This window comes from Motacilla alba, chromosome 20 (genome assembly GCF_015832195.1).
Source record: "Motacilla alba alba isolate MOTALB_02 chromosome 20, Motacilla_alba_V1.0_pri, whole genome shotgun sequence".
Taxonomy (NCBI): Eukaryota; Metazoa; Chordata; class Aves; order Passeriformes; family Motacillidae; genus Motacilla; species Motacilla alba.
In genome coordinates this window covers 8,740,329-8,754,382 of record NC_052035.1, presented here as the reverse complement: position 1 = coordinate 8,754,382, position 14,054 = coordinate 8,740,329, and the positions used below count along the sequence as shown (strand labels likewise).

The 14,054-nt window shown below is 55.3% G+C and overlaps 1 protein-coding gene across 12 annotated transcripts in view; it reads left to right on the top strand.

Annotated features, from left to right (window-relative positions):
- ZNF512B (zinc finger protein 512B) overlaps window positions 1-13,962 on the top strand; it is a 30,084-nt gene extending 16,122 nt beyond the window's left edge. For all 12 annotated transcript variants that reach the window (XM_038159028.1, XM_038159022.1, XM_038159021.1 and 9 more), the window contains 5 exons: window positions 199-390; window positions 6,670-6,771; window positions 7,768-7,830; window positions 9,779-9,877; window positions 10,214-13,962. In XM_038159028.1, the coding sequence (XP_038014956.1) occupies window positions 199-390; window positions 6,670-6,771; window positions 7,768-7,830; window positions 9,779-9,877; window positions 10,214-10,507 (750 nt within the window). In that variant the 3' untranslated portion in view covers window positions 10,508-13,962. The remainder of the gene's footprint in view (window positions 1-198; window positions 391-6,669; window positions 6,772-7,767; window positions 7,831-9,778; window positions 9,878-10,213) is intronic.
- The last annotated feature ends 92 nt before the right edge of the window (window positions 13,963-14,054 follow it).

Sequence of the window (14,054 nt, the reverse complement as noted above, 5' to 3'; positions counted from 1 at the left end):
CGCGGGAGCACGGAGGGACACAGTCTATGGCTGCTGCTGGGCTGAGGGAAGCGGGTGCTCCCCTTGCTCCCATGCTCCAAAGCAGAGGCACAAAGCAAGCCTGGAAACACACAGCCCAAATCCCACCATCCCCATCCCGGGGCTGGAGAGCTCACTTGCTCTCTTGTCATGCCCTCCCTGACTCTGTCTCTCTTGCAGCCTCCAGAGGAGCCAGAGGTGAAGCCGGAGCCTGGTCCTGTAGAGGATTTTGAGAGGACCCCGAGCGGCCGCATCCGCCGGACGTCGGCCCAAGTAGCTGTCTTCCACCTCCAGGAGATAGCAGAGGATGAGCTGGCCAGGGACTGGACCAAACGGAGGATGAAGGATGACCTGGTGCCTGAAACAAAGCGGGTGAGCAGCCTTTAGTTCTCCTTTTGGTTTTGCACTAGCTGCACACAGAGATCCCAGGATTCTAGCCTGGCTCCAGCTGTACACGGAGATTCCAGGATTCTAGCCTGGCCCCAGCTGGTTGAGGGCTCACATGTCTCACTTGCTGTGCCTTAAATTAATTAGCTGTGATGGCAGATTTATTGCTGAAGAGCCCACCCAGCACAGGCTGAGCCGCTGTGGTCTGGAGGCTCCCAGCAGCAGGCAGCTGTGCCCTTTGGAGGAAGAGGTGGTGCACTGGGAAGAGATCAAGGTCTGGCCTCAAGAGTGTTGGGGTGGGAGGTCATTTCTGGTCCATGCTGAGCAGGGAAATAGAGGCTGGCAGCCAAGAGGAGCACATGAAGAGAGCAGATCAGATCTGAAACCATCTCCCTTGCACTGTCAGAGAGCAAAGATGCCCCAGGCAGAATTCCCTCCCTTCCACATCTCTTCCTTAACTTCTGGGAGATGCTTTCCTGGAAGTGAAAGGCCTGCAGCATCCCAGGGCAGTGCTGCTGGGAGCAGAGGAAGGCAGTGAGTGGAGACAGAACTGAGCCCCCGAAGCTCCAGCAGCAGTGCACTCGTGGCTCAATGCTGTGGGGTTTGCACAGGGCCCCAAAGGCTTGAGCTGTTTGTAGGCATTGAAGTGAGTACACATTAAACCAAACCCCCCTGCTGCCTGTGGGAGGGCATGATTATTCCTTGAGGGTGTACTAAAGCTGAAATTCCCTCCAGGTATGCTCCTTCTGGACTGTAAAAGGAATGAAGCAGCAGTAAATCATAAACCTTTTCAGTGTAAAAGGGAAAAAAGAGAGGGAATAGTTCTTTTTGTTTGCCAGGACTCCATGCAGAGTCTCTGCATGAGGTGCAGCCTGTTTCCTGAGCAGGTGACTCTGCAGGTAGGTGCCAGGCCTGTTCCCTGCTCTGAAGAGTTGGGCATCTCTTGTCCAGTGCTCTGGAATTCACTCTGGCAAGATATTGGGCACATTGCAAAGATGAAAGTGAGGATCAGAGGGCATCAGGACAGTGTGAACAGTCCCAGCCCAGAGGACCTACCCCACGCAAGCCATGAGAACAGCCCAAGTGTCAGAGCCAGCTTGGAGAAGTGATGGTGCTCACCCCAGGAAAAGGGGTGGCAGGAGAGCAGAGCTTGCACCAAAATGCCTTCCTGCTCCCACAGGCTGTCCCATGCTGTCCTGGCACCTGTGTGTGCTCAGCAGAAGTGCCACCATGGTCCTGCAGAGACCCAGAGAAGCTAAACCTAGCTCACCTCTGGTCTGCATGTGGTGGGCAGCTGGAAAACCAGCACAGAAACAAACCAGCAGTTTCTTTACCCCCGTTGGCATCCCAGTGTGGCACTGGCACAGAAGGGAATCCAGCTGCAGCACTGCTATCCACAGTGGGGCAGAGCTGGGCATTTCAGGGCCAGAACTGCTTGCAAACATTTATTTCCCCAGTGCTTGGTGTTGCCATTGTTGGTTTCCAGATGACTTCAGCTGCAATGCATTAATAACTTTAAAAAACCAAGCCCAAAGTAGCTGTTTCATTTCAGATACTGTGGGAGAAGAGGTGTGCTGCTCTCTTTTCCCCTCTCCTGTCTCAGCTCTTGCATTCTTCTCTTTCCACTTGGAATTGTTCCCTTTACTCATGACTTTGGGTATTTTCTTTTTGAATTGAGGGAGCAGCCAGGACCCCAGGCCTGGACCAGGGGCACATGCTCAGGCTGCCAAAGGCATCGTAAAGGTCCCAGCACTGGCGTAATTGCTCCATGAAGTGCTGGTGGGCTTTTTTTAATGAGACATTTCTTGTGTTCAGAGTTTGATTGTTTAAGTTTAACTGAGCCCCATCTCAGTGCTAAAAAGCAAAGAATTTCTGTGAGGCTGGCAGAAGCAGTTTTGCATTAAAGATGGTAAAGGGGGGAATTGGATCGGCTCCCAGATGGCAAAACAAGGCTCTTGAGTCGGAGGATCAAGAGACCTCAGGCCCTGCATGAAATCCCACATGGATTTTGGAGGAAGTCAGTGTAGTGGGTGAATCTGTACATAGCCGTGCGTGTGCCTGTGGGTACGTCTTGCAGTGACTGTCACGTTCCCTTGACAACACTTTATAATCTGTTCAGTCTATGACATTTTTTCTTGATGAGCGATGCTGGGAGGAGGTGGGAGGCAGGTTCTGCCCAGGCAGGCTGGTGGGAGCTTGCTGACTTCAGCACGCTCTGGCTGCTCTGCTCAGCCACGGTTTGCATTGCTCAGGACTGCTTTGCCTTTACAAGTTGGTTCAGTTCAGGGTGTAGAAAGAAACCTCCCAGCAAGTGCCCAATTTGACCTCATTACGGCCCCAAAACAGAACTGCCTGTGGGACAGCCTTGTGCCACATGGGAGGCTCAGAGCAGCCAGCAGCGTCCCCATGTCCCCGTGCCACCACCCCACCGAGCGTGTGTGGTGGCCCTCCCTGAGGGAACTGACAGCCCAGAGCCACTTGAGCAGCAGGAAGATAAACACCAGTTCACCTTGACCAGGGCACTGGGACTGTTGGGAACTGATGGAGTTCCCAGAAAAGCCACCACACCACCACCTCTTCTTCCCTGAGTCATGCCCAGCCATTGAGAATACACTGCTGGGCCTGCAGGCCCTGTACTGGACATGGAGAGGTGAGATGTCAGGGATCAGAAGCAGATTGCAGCTGCTCCTTCACCTTTTCAGCAAGCCCTAGGGGTTTCCAGGATTCCAGAGGGACAGATGCTTCCCAGCTCGGGTCTGTAGCCAGAGGTGGATGAACACACCCAAACTTGCTGCAGCACAGGACGAGCTCCATCCCTGAACTCTCCAGTTCCCCACCATGGTCCCAGCAGTCAGTGTTGATTTCAAGGAAGCTGATGAAGAAAGCCTCCCCTCCCCATCCCTTTTCCAGGCAGCAAAACCTTTTCCCAGGGGAAGGCGCAAGCTGATGGGACACAGGGGTTCTCAGCCTCACGGCAGGAACAGCCCCACTGCAGCCCCTGCTCTGTGGCCACGTGGCAGCCGGTCCCAGCCGGGGAGAGGGATGCTGGGTTTGGATCCCGTTGGTGGCCTGTGGTGGGATGCGTTCGCCTTTCCCCGGGAGGATGGATTCCTTCACACCAAAGCAATGGCATCAGAATAAACGATTGCTGCTCCATCCCAGGCCCTGCGCTGCCTTCGGTCTCTGCTAACCAAATCCAGCATTTCTAAATATACACTGGAGTCTTATTTTCTCGCTCCGATCTTTATTTGCCTCCAGATAAGCTGAAACAGATGGGGTGTTTCACAACAGCCGCTTGCTGGGGATGTCAGATGGGGAAGGGCACACCCCTGCTGCTTTTCTGGGAAAAATCCCCTCTGCAGAAGCTCCGTGAAGATGATGCCGACCCTCCTCTGGCCTTTGCTGGGGCTGTTGCCTGCCCATGAGCAGCCTTGAGGCTGCAGGTTCCCAGCTCATGGCAGTGGGCCCTGAGATGTAGTGAGGGATGAGAAATAACCTCCTTGAGCAGAGGGAAGAGGCATCTGAGAGGCAGAAGGGGAGAAAATGCTGTGGATATTGCATGTTTCAGAGTGTGATGCTTTCTTGGTAGAGCTTGAGGTGGGGTTCCCTGCTTCGGGGTGCTGCAGGTTGTGATGGGCTCCTGCAGCCCAGGCAGGAGCTGTGCCACACAGGGAGGGATGCAGAGCTCTTCTGTGGGACACATGGACACTCCATTTGCCTCCCCACAGCTCGGGTCTCAGTGTCAGTAGGGGCAGCCATGGAGTCTGCACATCCCTGTGAAGTCAGGTGCCATGGGGTGCCAGGGATCTGGAGCAAAGGGCATCCGTTTAGCTAAAGGGCAAAAGCCATCTCCAGGCTTGAGGTTTTATCCAGGAACCAGGATAAATTCCAAAGCAGAAGAGGCTGGCTTGGGTTTGTCCCCCCAAACAATGGCCCTGCAATGCAGGAGCCAGGCTGAGCCCTGCAGACTCGTGGCACTGTGGGCCAAACCGGATCCCAGCTCCAGCTGTGGGGCCGAGTCCATCCTTCCTCCCCTTGCTTGGCAGACCCTCCAGTGGGACCTGGCTGCTGCCCAGCACCCCTGGGTGCATTTTGCCTTCACAGCATCACCCACAAGTTCCACAGGATGAAGGTAGAACTGTACGTTGTGCTGGGGACCTGGTGAGGTTTCAGGGGCGCTTGTCGGCTGAGACATCCTGCATGGTTCTCATTTACTGGGATATATTTTGGGGAAGGGGAGAGCTGTCTAGGGAGCAGAGAGGATTGAAATATAAAAGTTAATGAAATAAAACCATCAGTCAAAGGAAACAAACCTTCCCAGCCCAGCATCCTTCAACTGTTCAGAAGAGATGGGCTGTAGCCAAAACCAGTTGTAGTCGTTTAATGATTTGGCCATGAAAATTTTCACTTACAGGCTGTTTGAGGAAAATAAATGGAAAAGAAAAAAAAATATAAAATATTCCATGCCTGGGGCTCCCTCTTAATAGAGACATAAAGATGACTTTGACATTCCCAGAACCACAGCGCCCTGGGAAGACATGGGATTTGCATGTTATTGTGCAGGACTGTTGGAGGAGAGCAGGGAGGGATTTTTCTCTGGAGTGGGAAAGCAGAGCAGCAGAGTCCACATCTCTGAACATCCCCCCTCGCCTCCTCCCCGGGGACACGCGGAGGGAGAGGTTGTTGCTGGGGCTGTGTGCGGTTACCGTTAATGTTTGCTCATTCATGGGATTGATTGGGTTTTAATTATGGAGGCTGTTTGGCATCCTGGCTCTCAGTATCAATGGCAAAAAGGGACTCCTGTGTTCTACCCTGGAGGTGGCATTGCCTTCCCTGGGCTGGGGACCAAGCTCTTGGTGGATGCACCATCCCAGAGCTTCAAAGAGCTCTGCTGGCATCTCCCCCAGCCGCGAAGCACGACAGAATTGCAGCACTGGGGCTCGGGGGAGTTTTCCACATCCACATCCGTCCTCAGCAGTGTTCACAGCGCCGTTTCGCAAGGCCCTGTGCCCCTGCCCCTCACATGGAGCCCAGTGCTCCCTGACCCAGCCGTGCCCTGCCACGTGCCAAGGGGAAGGCTGCGGGGGCACATGGATCACTTCAATTTGAGCGGAAAGGAGGGGGCTGGCATCTGAGCCTTCAACATCCCAAGCTTCCCTTTGCAGGGAGGTTTGGGAACAGCTGGGGCAAGCTGGCCAAATGCAGATTTGCAGCTTTATCAGCACGTTCAGGAAAAGTCACAGCTGGAAAAGAAATCCAGCCAGCCTCCTTTTGCATCCAGACCACCAGCTCCGGGACCTCAGGGAGCGTTTGGCCTGGGTTTGCACCTCCGCAAGCACCTTTTGGCCCTGCATCCTCTCCATCCAGCATGGATGCAGGGATGCAGTTGGGTGCTGTGCTCAGAGGTGCCCATGGAGAGTAGCAGGTGCTCAGGTACCCACGCCTGCACCGTGCCATCTGTGGGCTCACCCAGCATTGCTCCCTCTCGGAAGGTTTGGGGCTCAGAACTGAAACAACATCCTCTGGCTCTAGCAGAGCTCACCAGGCTGGGCTGGGAGTTGTGCTGGTGTGGTCGTGCAGCCTGGTGTCCCCTGCAGACCTTGGCACAGTGGCACAGTGGCTCAGTGTCGGGCTGGGACCAGCCCTGCAGGTAGGGCCAGGCACAGTGGCTGGGAGGCCCGGAGGTGCCTGGAGCTGCCACAGCTGCCTTGGCTTGTGCTGAACAGGCAGAACTGGAGTTGGGAAGGCCAGCCTGCTATGCTAACCCTCAAAGTCGCTAATAAAGCGCTAATTAAAAGCACTTGGAAGGAGCAGCCCTGCCAGAATGAGAGGCAGAGACACAAGAGCCTTTCATTGTTTAACGAGTTGTGCCCATTCATCCATGGAAGGCAGCCATGGAGGCTCCTGGCCCCTCTGCCCAGTGTGCAGGGTTGTTTATTCCCCTGGTTATAAAACACGGCAGAAGGGCTGCGCTGACACCATGCACCGAAAAGGTCGGGTCCAGTCCTGGCCCCGTGGGCATGGACCTGAGAGCTGGAGCCTCTCCTCTCGTGTTTGCCAGGGACTCCTCGCGGGTGGCAGGGCAGTGGGCAGAGCCACCTCCCTGCTCTGCGGTGCCCAGGGGGAGAATGGCATCTCAGGAAGCCTCCCAAGTAGTTTTCAGCTCCTATTCACTTCAGAGCAGGGCAAGACCCATGTGAAGAGGCAGGACCATGGACTGGGCTGGGGTGTGCAGCTCTGCTAATCAACTGCTATTGTTCACAGCTCAATTACACCCGGCCAGGGCTTCCAAAGCTCAATCCCAGGCTGCTGGAAAACTGGAAGAATGAAGTGAAGGAGAAGGGCCGCATCAACTGTCCTAACAACGTAAGGATTGTCTGTCCTTCTGTGGGCTGGCTGGTGTCCATCTGCAGGAGGAAGGGGGAGTTTTTGGGGCAGAAACCCACCAAAAATTGATCTTATAGGGCCCCTGAATCACAGTGATGCTCAGACACTCATTTCACCTCCTTTCCCTGAGCTTGCTGCTGTGTCTGGTTAAAGCATGTCCCACCGTTGTGATCCTCCCTGTGTGCTCAAGCCACCAGGCTTGGGGACAGGGCCACCCTTGGGCTGACAGTGCAGCATTGCCCAGTTTGGGTTCTGGAGCTGCCTTTGGGAAGCTCCCAAGATCCTGACAGGGTGAAGACTGCACATCCTGCACTGCCTTTTGATGCAGAGAACCTGCTTTTCCCAGAGTTAGGTGAAGATAGATTTAAGCCAAGCTTTTTAAAGCCCTGTGACAATCACAGGCCTCAGGGCATGGTGCGTGTGCCTCATCTCCCTGTGAAACACAGCCTTGGCCCGAGCTGACAGAGAGGTGAACCCCACCCTGGTGCTGAGCCTGGATTTATCGTCCCAAACAAAGCCTTGCTAATGGGAGTTCTGAAGGAGGCAGTTCCCACAAGGCCAGGGGAGCCGGGCTGGCTAATTAATGTCATACACAGGCACTTGGAAAAGACGTTGCTCAGAAACTGGTCATGCTGCTGCCTGGGTGATTTCTCCTCTCCATTAAGCCTCTGCTGTGGCTCCAAGAGCTCCTGTAGCCCAGCAGGACCTCCCGACAGCTCAGAAATGTAGGTTTTCCACGGAGACATTTAGGGGAGACGTTTTTCAGCCCGTTGCAGAGGGATGTGGCCACATGACTCCCATTAGCACTAATGGGAAACGTGTGACCAGAGCCCTGGGCGCCTCGCAGAGCATTAACCTCACACTGCTCAGCCTGGACCGGTGGCCGTGCTGGCTCAGCAGGCTCCTGGCCACAGCTCAGAGGAAGGCAGGGCATGAGGGGGATCGTGTCTAACCCTGCTTTGTTTTTTCCTGCAGTGCTGTGAAGCCATTTATTCCAGTGTCTCCGGGCTGAAAGCTCACCTGGCCAACTGCAACAAGGTAGGTCCTGCCTTTTACACCCTTTTCTCAGAGGTGGCTTTGGTGTTGGGTTCTCTCTCCCCCCCCTCCAGCAGGTTTGGAAGGATCAATACAAGGGACAATGGCACAGGTTAAAGAATGGTGGCTGCTGGAGGTCTGGCTGGCAGTGCTGCTTCAAGTGAGTTGTCACCAGGCAGATGGAGGCAGAGAGGCTCGAGCTGAGTGGATGGGATGGAGGGGGTGTAGCTGCTAATCCAGTTACACAGAAAGGGTCCCACAACACAGGCTTCTCACCCAAGCCCAGACTTCTGACACACAAAGTGTCACGGGGCGCTTCAGATACACTTAGAGCCACTGCTGTGGGTCTAAGTCCTCCTGCCTTGTGTCCTCCTGTCCCCGGATCATTCACAGGCCCTTGGCTAAGCATGGCCAGCATGTCACACAACCACACATGAGCCACAGCAGCTCAGAGCCAAGGAGCTGGGTGCTGGAAACTGAATGTTTCCTGAGGCAGGTGGGAATCAGGAGTCTTCTTCCATCAATTTGGGCAGCCCTACAGCCCCTCTGGAAGCCCAGCTGGAGGGATGCTGGTTCGGTGCCTCCTGGGATAAGCTGAGTCTGGAAGAGGCAGCTGGTCCGTGCAGAGACCAGTGCCCTCCCACTGGATGGATGGAGCAGCCCTGAGCTCCAGTGCCCTGCAGCTGCCCCAGGGGAGGAATCAGGAGCTCTCTGTAGGTCCCTCAAATTGGAACCAAGTAAGAGCTGCTAAAGCTTTATACCCTGAAACATTTCCAGCTGCAGCTTCCATTGAATGGAGCTTCCAGGAGGCAGCTCCAATACATACCCTGTGGTTATTAAAAACACCAAGCCCTGCACTCCTCCAGCGCTAGCTGGAACAGCAGCCCTTAATGAGATCATTTAGAAAATGGGCTGCAGAGATCCGGCAGGAGAAGCTGGATTTATGCAGGATAAAAGAGCAAACGCAGGAGACTAGGACAGCTCCTTCTCTCAGAGAAAATGGGGCTGGTTTCTGGTTCCATGCACGGGAAGTAGCCAGGATCTGCATGAACATTTCCATGAACCACAGCACTGCACCCTCTGGGGCCAGGTATTGGGAGTCAGCAATGTGGAGTTGCTCTGCGACCCCCACACTGCCATCAGCAGGATTCTTCCCCTTAGGGGACAGGATTTACTTTGAGTACATGTGCCAACAAATTTGGCATGAATAAATCACAACCCTTCAGAACTGGTCTGTGATTCCTGCTGTAAGATCCTGCAGAACTGGTTGCAACACACAGAGCCTTAGCAAGAGCAGAGGCTGCTCCCCGGCAGCACCCCATCCTCAGTGGGGATTGATGCTCCAGCATGATTTTGCACAAGGATTCCTGAAGCCAGGCCTGTCCTCTCCCGAAATGAGACCTGTCTAACTCAAGATTTACAGCTATGGAGAAATTCCCAAGGAGGAAATATATGGCCCAGAGGGGCCCATCCATAACCCCCTCGTCAATAGAGAGCACATTATCTGCCACGTGCCGTGACCTGCAGCAGGGCCAGGAGATCTGTCATCCCACCAGGGCGCTGGTGACAGGAATCCAGCACTCACCCTGGCTCTTTGACAATGTAACAGGAAAATTTGGTGAGTGTGGGACATAAATCTGATGGTGGCTCCATCCCAGGGGATCACAGATCTGCTTGTAGCAAGGACACGGGGCAATGGCCCCATCACCTGATGTTGGGGACACACAGGCGGCAGCACGAGTGGCATGGACTGAAACTCAGAAAGAGGATGTGGCTGTGAGCCCCTGGCCCAGCACTGAGGCTGGCAGAGATCTGGTGGTTCAGACATGAGTGTCTGAGCCACCTGTGCCTGTTTATTTTGTGTCACTTTGAGGTCATGGGAGGGTCAGGGCCAGGGGAGGGCCACCCCTTGAGGCGCTTTGGGCTCTGCAGGAGCTGCTGTGTCTTGCAGGGGGAACACTCAGTGGGCAAGTACCGCTGCCTCCTGTGCCAGAAGGAGTTCAGCTCCGAGAGTGGCGTCAAGTACCACATCATCAAGGCTCACTCGGAGGTAAGGAAGCAGCTGGAGCTGGGCTGGGCTGGTCCCTGCTCCAGCACACGCATCCTTGGGCTGTCTCTCTCCATCCATCCATCCATCCATCCATCCATCCATCCATGTCTGTTAAGAGCAGAGCTGAGAAACAGCTCCCAGTCAGCCTGGAGGGTTCTTCCCTGTCCCCCTTGGTGTGTCCCTGACAGGCTCATTGCAGCAGCTCAGCACTGAGCAGTTTGAGCTCAGAGAGGTGATGCCAGTGGGGTTGAGGGGTGGGCCAGGCTCGGGGTGTGTGTGCTGGTGCTGCCTGTCCCCAGGACTGTCACTAACCCCCGTGTCACCCCACGGACACAGAACTGGTTCCGAACCTCCTCAGAGGCCAGCCGGAAAAAGAAAAACAGGGAACAGCTTTCTTCCAGCAAAGAGGAGAAAAAGAAAAGCACAAACGGGAAGAAAAGGGGGAGAAAACCCAAGGAGAGGCCTCCGGAAATGTCCCCGAAGGGCAGAGAGAGCGTGGCAGCAAAGACTAATCACAAGAAAACCCTCGAGCACTGGGAAGGCTCCCGGGGCAGCCCCGAGGGGGACGAGCTCACCCTCAAGCCCCCGAGCCAGCGGAAGGGAGGAGCCAGCAAGATGCCCGAGAAATGAGCAGCTCAGAGACTCGTCTCCGAGGATTCGTTTACAGCCCAGGGTAACAGGGTGGGGGTCTCTCCCAGTTTTATGTCCCCTCCTCCCCATCCCACCTCCTCTTGCCCCACCCTCCTCTCACCCTCTTTTTACAAAAAGAAAGGAAAAAAAAAAAAGAAAAAAAAAAAGAGACAGAAAATACCAGTTAACCACTTTAAACAAATCACGGACCTTGTTTCACACTGGAAAACAAACAGGATCAAGGAAGCTGGAACGTTCTCCACCCCCTGCCCATGTACATAGCCCTCGGTGGGGCCCCGCTGCCTCCCCCGGCCCGTGGTTCCCCTCCCCTGCGCCCACCTGGTGACGCTTGAGCGAAAGAGAAGTGCAATAGCAGCGGGGTCCCGTGGGCAGGGACCCTCCCCGGCGGCTCCGTGCCGCTCCGGGGGGAGCTGCCCGCTGTCCGGCGGCCTCCCAGCTCCGGGGTGATGTTTCCAAAGATGTTTGAGCCGCTCGGGCCGGGGGTCCGGCAGAGGATGCTGCGGTGAGGGGGAGTTGGCAGCGCTTTCCCTGCAGCCGGGGGCAGGGGCTGGGCAGGGAGCGGCTCCGAGGGCTCGGCAGGGTTTGTCTGCGAGGTGCCAGGCACGGGCAGAGCAGGAGAGGGGTGCTCTGCAGCTGGTCAGGCTGGAGGGTTTAATGGAAAGTTGTGGGAATGCTGTGGGCACCGTGGAGAGCGGCGGTGCAGCCGTGGAGGGGGTGCAGTGAGGGGGCTGTGCCTCGGTGCTCGGGCTGTGTTTGCCGGGCCTGGGGCGCTGCGATGGCAGAGACACGATGGCAGTGCCGGGGTCAGGGGGAGATGGCAGCCAAGGAGCTGCCCCCCGGCCTGGGGGCATCCAAGGGGGATTCAGGGTCCCACTGTGCTCCATCCCGACGGTGCCGATCATGCAGGAGGCAGGAATGGAGTCTCAGTTCCCCAGCTGTGGCCACAGGAGCTGTGTAACAGGGACGGGGGCAGCATCGAGAGACAATCATGGGTCCTGCTGTAGGATGAGCCCAGTTGCTGCCCAGGCGCCTCACATTCCCCTTGTCCTTTTGGGCTGGGACCCACCGTAGGAGGAGTCTCTGCTTCCAAAGATGCATCTGAGCCCCTGACCACCCTCCTCAGGGTGGCAGGTCCCTGTGGTGCCATCCCTGCTTGTGCTCTTCCCTGGAGCTCTTCTTTGCTCCTGTGCTGACACTGTCATCACACCTTGCTCCAGCCCGGGGGAGCCATCCCTGGACCGGGGTGTGCCCGTCTCCAGACAAAACCAGGCTACCTCGGTCCTTGGGAAATGGGCACGTTTCCTCTCAGTAGCACAACAGAAAACCTTAAATTGATTTTTCCCCTATGCAGAGCCAGGAAAGAGGCATCAGAGGGGGACCTTCTGCTTTTGCTTTAATCAATTCAAACCTCAGTCCTATCTTTCCCTGCTCCGAGCAGCAGCTCAGTCACAATTAACATCCTCCACTGGCAGGTTGTTCCAGGGAGGACAGTGGTGGCTGAAGCCAGGGTGGCTTCTCAGGGAGCCAGGGCTCCTGCTCTGTCCTCCTGGATCCACCCTCTGCATTTGGGACGTGCCTCGGGCAGAGGGAACTGCCTGAGCATTGCTGCCTGGAGGCAATTAGTGAGAAAGCTTAATTAGTCACTGCAGCTCAGCCTGGTCACTGCTTGCACTTCATCAGATCGTGTTTGGATGGTGTCACTGGGGTAGATCCTGCCTCCCTGGGGAACAGAGAGAGCTTTGGGAGCTGTGGGACAGCTTGGAACAGCTCACAGGCAGCAGCAGGAAGGGGAGCACAGGCAGAGCTGTGGGCCTGGCACTGAAGTCTCTGTGAGGGTGCAGAGGGAGCCTCTGGATCCCAAAACCATGTCCTGTCATGGAGGAAAGCCCCCAGGAAAGCTCCATGCCCTGGCCTAGGGAAGGGAGATCTGGGCATGGCCCGGGCTGCTGGCTTGGATGGTCACCACACACTCCTCACTGTCTCCCCTTGGGCATGGGCTGGGACTGTTCTCATTACATGCAATTAATTGGCTTCTCATTGATTAAATTAACTGGCAGCACTGTGCTCCACAGGCGGGGAGCCCTGGGAGCTGCTCAGGGCAGGGTAGACGTGGGAAAGGGCCAGCTCAGGGGGTCACCGTGAGGTTCAGATCAAAATGCACCTCTGCTTCCATAATGAGTGTCTGGCAGGAGCAGGGACAGCTGCAGTGGCCTCGCAGAGTGACACCAGCCTGGAGGGGACCCCAGGGACAATCTGGGGTCTCAGGGCAGGCTATGGGAGCAGCAGTCCTCGTGCTGGGGCTGTCCCTGTCACCCTCAGAGCACTCACAGCCCCAGTGAGGGCAGCACCATAGTCAGGAGGGAATTTCTATGAGAAAGTGAAATCTTCAGGTTTTTTTTTCCCCCCAAAAAGGTGTTTTCCCCACTAGTCATCACTCAGAGAGGAACATGTTCCCCACACACACACACCTTCTCCATGAGACATCCTTTACTCTCCTGCTTGTCCAGGGAAGGTTCCAGAGCAACGCTGGGATCACCAGCACCTGCCAGTGCCACAACAGGTGAGCAGGCAGGGCCAAGTGACACCACAGTGGCACTGCTGGGGCCAGTAGGTTGGGCCCCTTCAGGTGCTCCCAGCAAGGCAGTGCCAGAGGGGAAACCACCTTGATCCAGAGGCACGGGCAGAGGCTTTGGGACCAGATGGGGGACGAGTTGTCCTGTCCCCTTCCGTCCTATCACCCGTGGGATTTGGGGATTTTTTCATCCTGGGCACTGACGCTGTGGTCCTGCACCTCATCCCATCACCTGTGTCCCCAAGGAAAGGGTTAAACCTCCATGGGAGCAAGGCACGGACTGCAAGCCTGTGGGAAGACCTCATGGAAAGCTTGGATTGTGGGGAAGTGGGGAGCCCTCGGCACCAACACCCGTCCTGGTGAGGTTGGCTGTGTCAGACCAGCTCCGGCCACAGTGGATGGAGCTGCCCAAGCCTGGAGCATCTCCCACCCCCAGGAACCTTGAGAGCATTTTGTTCTTTTCTTTCTCTCCTCGTGACACCCATCCCACGGCATACCCGAATGTTTCTCGTCGATGCCAGTTATTAGTGCATAAGTGTATTTTGGGGAAAAAATTAAAACAGAAAAAAAAAAAAAAAAAAAAAGGAAAAAAATTTTCAATTTATCACTTGTAACCATATATATAAATATATAAATATATATATTAAAAAGTGTTTATTTGCAAAAAATAAAATTGTTTTAACGGTAAACTATCTTATAATAAACTCCCGATTTGTGACGATCTGTTCTTTTGTTAATCATTGACAAATCCTCAGTTGGAGAGTACTGTCCGAGCAGCTCCGAGCAGCCGAGCAGCGCCGAGGCGCTCCCTGTACTGTATGTATGAAGCAGCTGTATCGAATAAATGGTTATTGATTTTTTATTAGCACTGTCAGCAGCGTTATTGGGCACTTCGGTGGGAGGTTGGACATGGGATCCAGGGGGTTTGGATTTGTCCTTCCTCGCAGTGGCTGA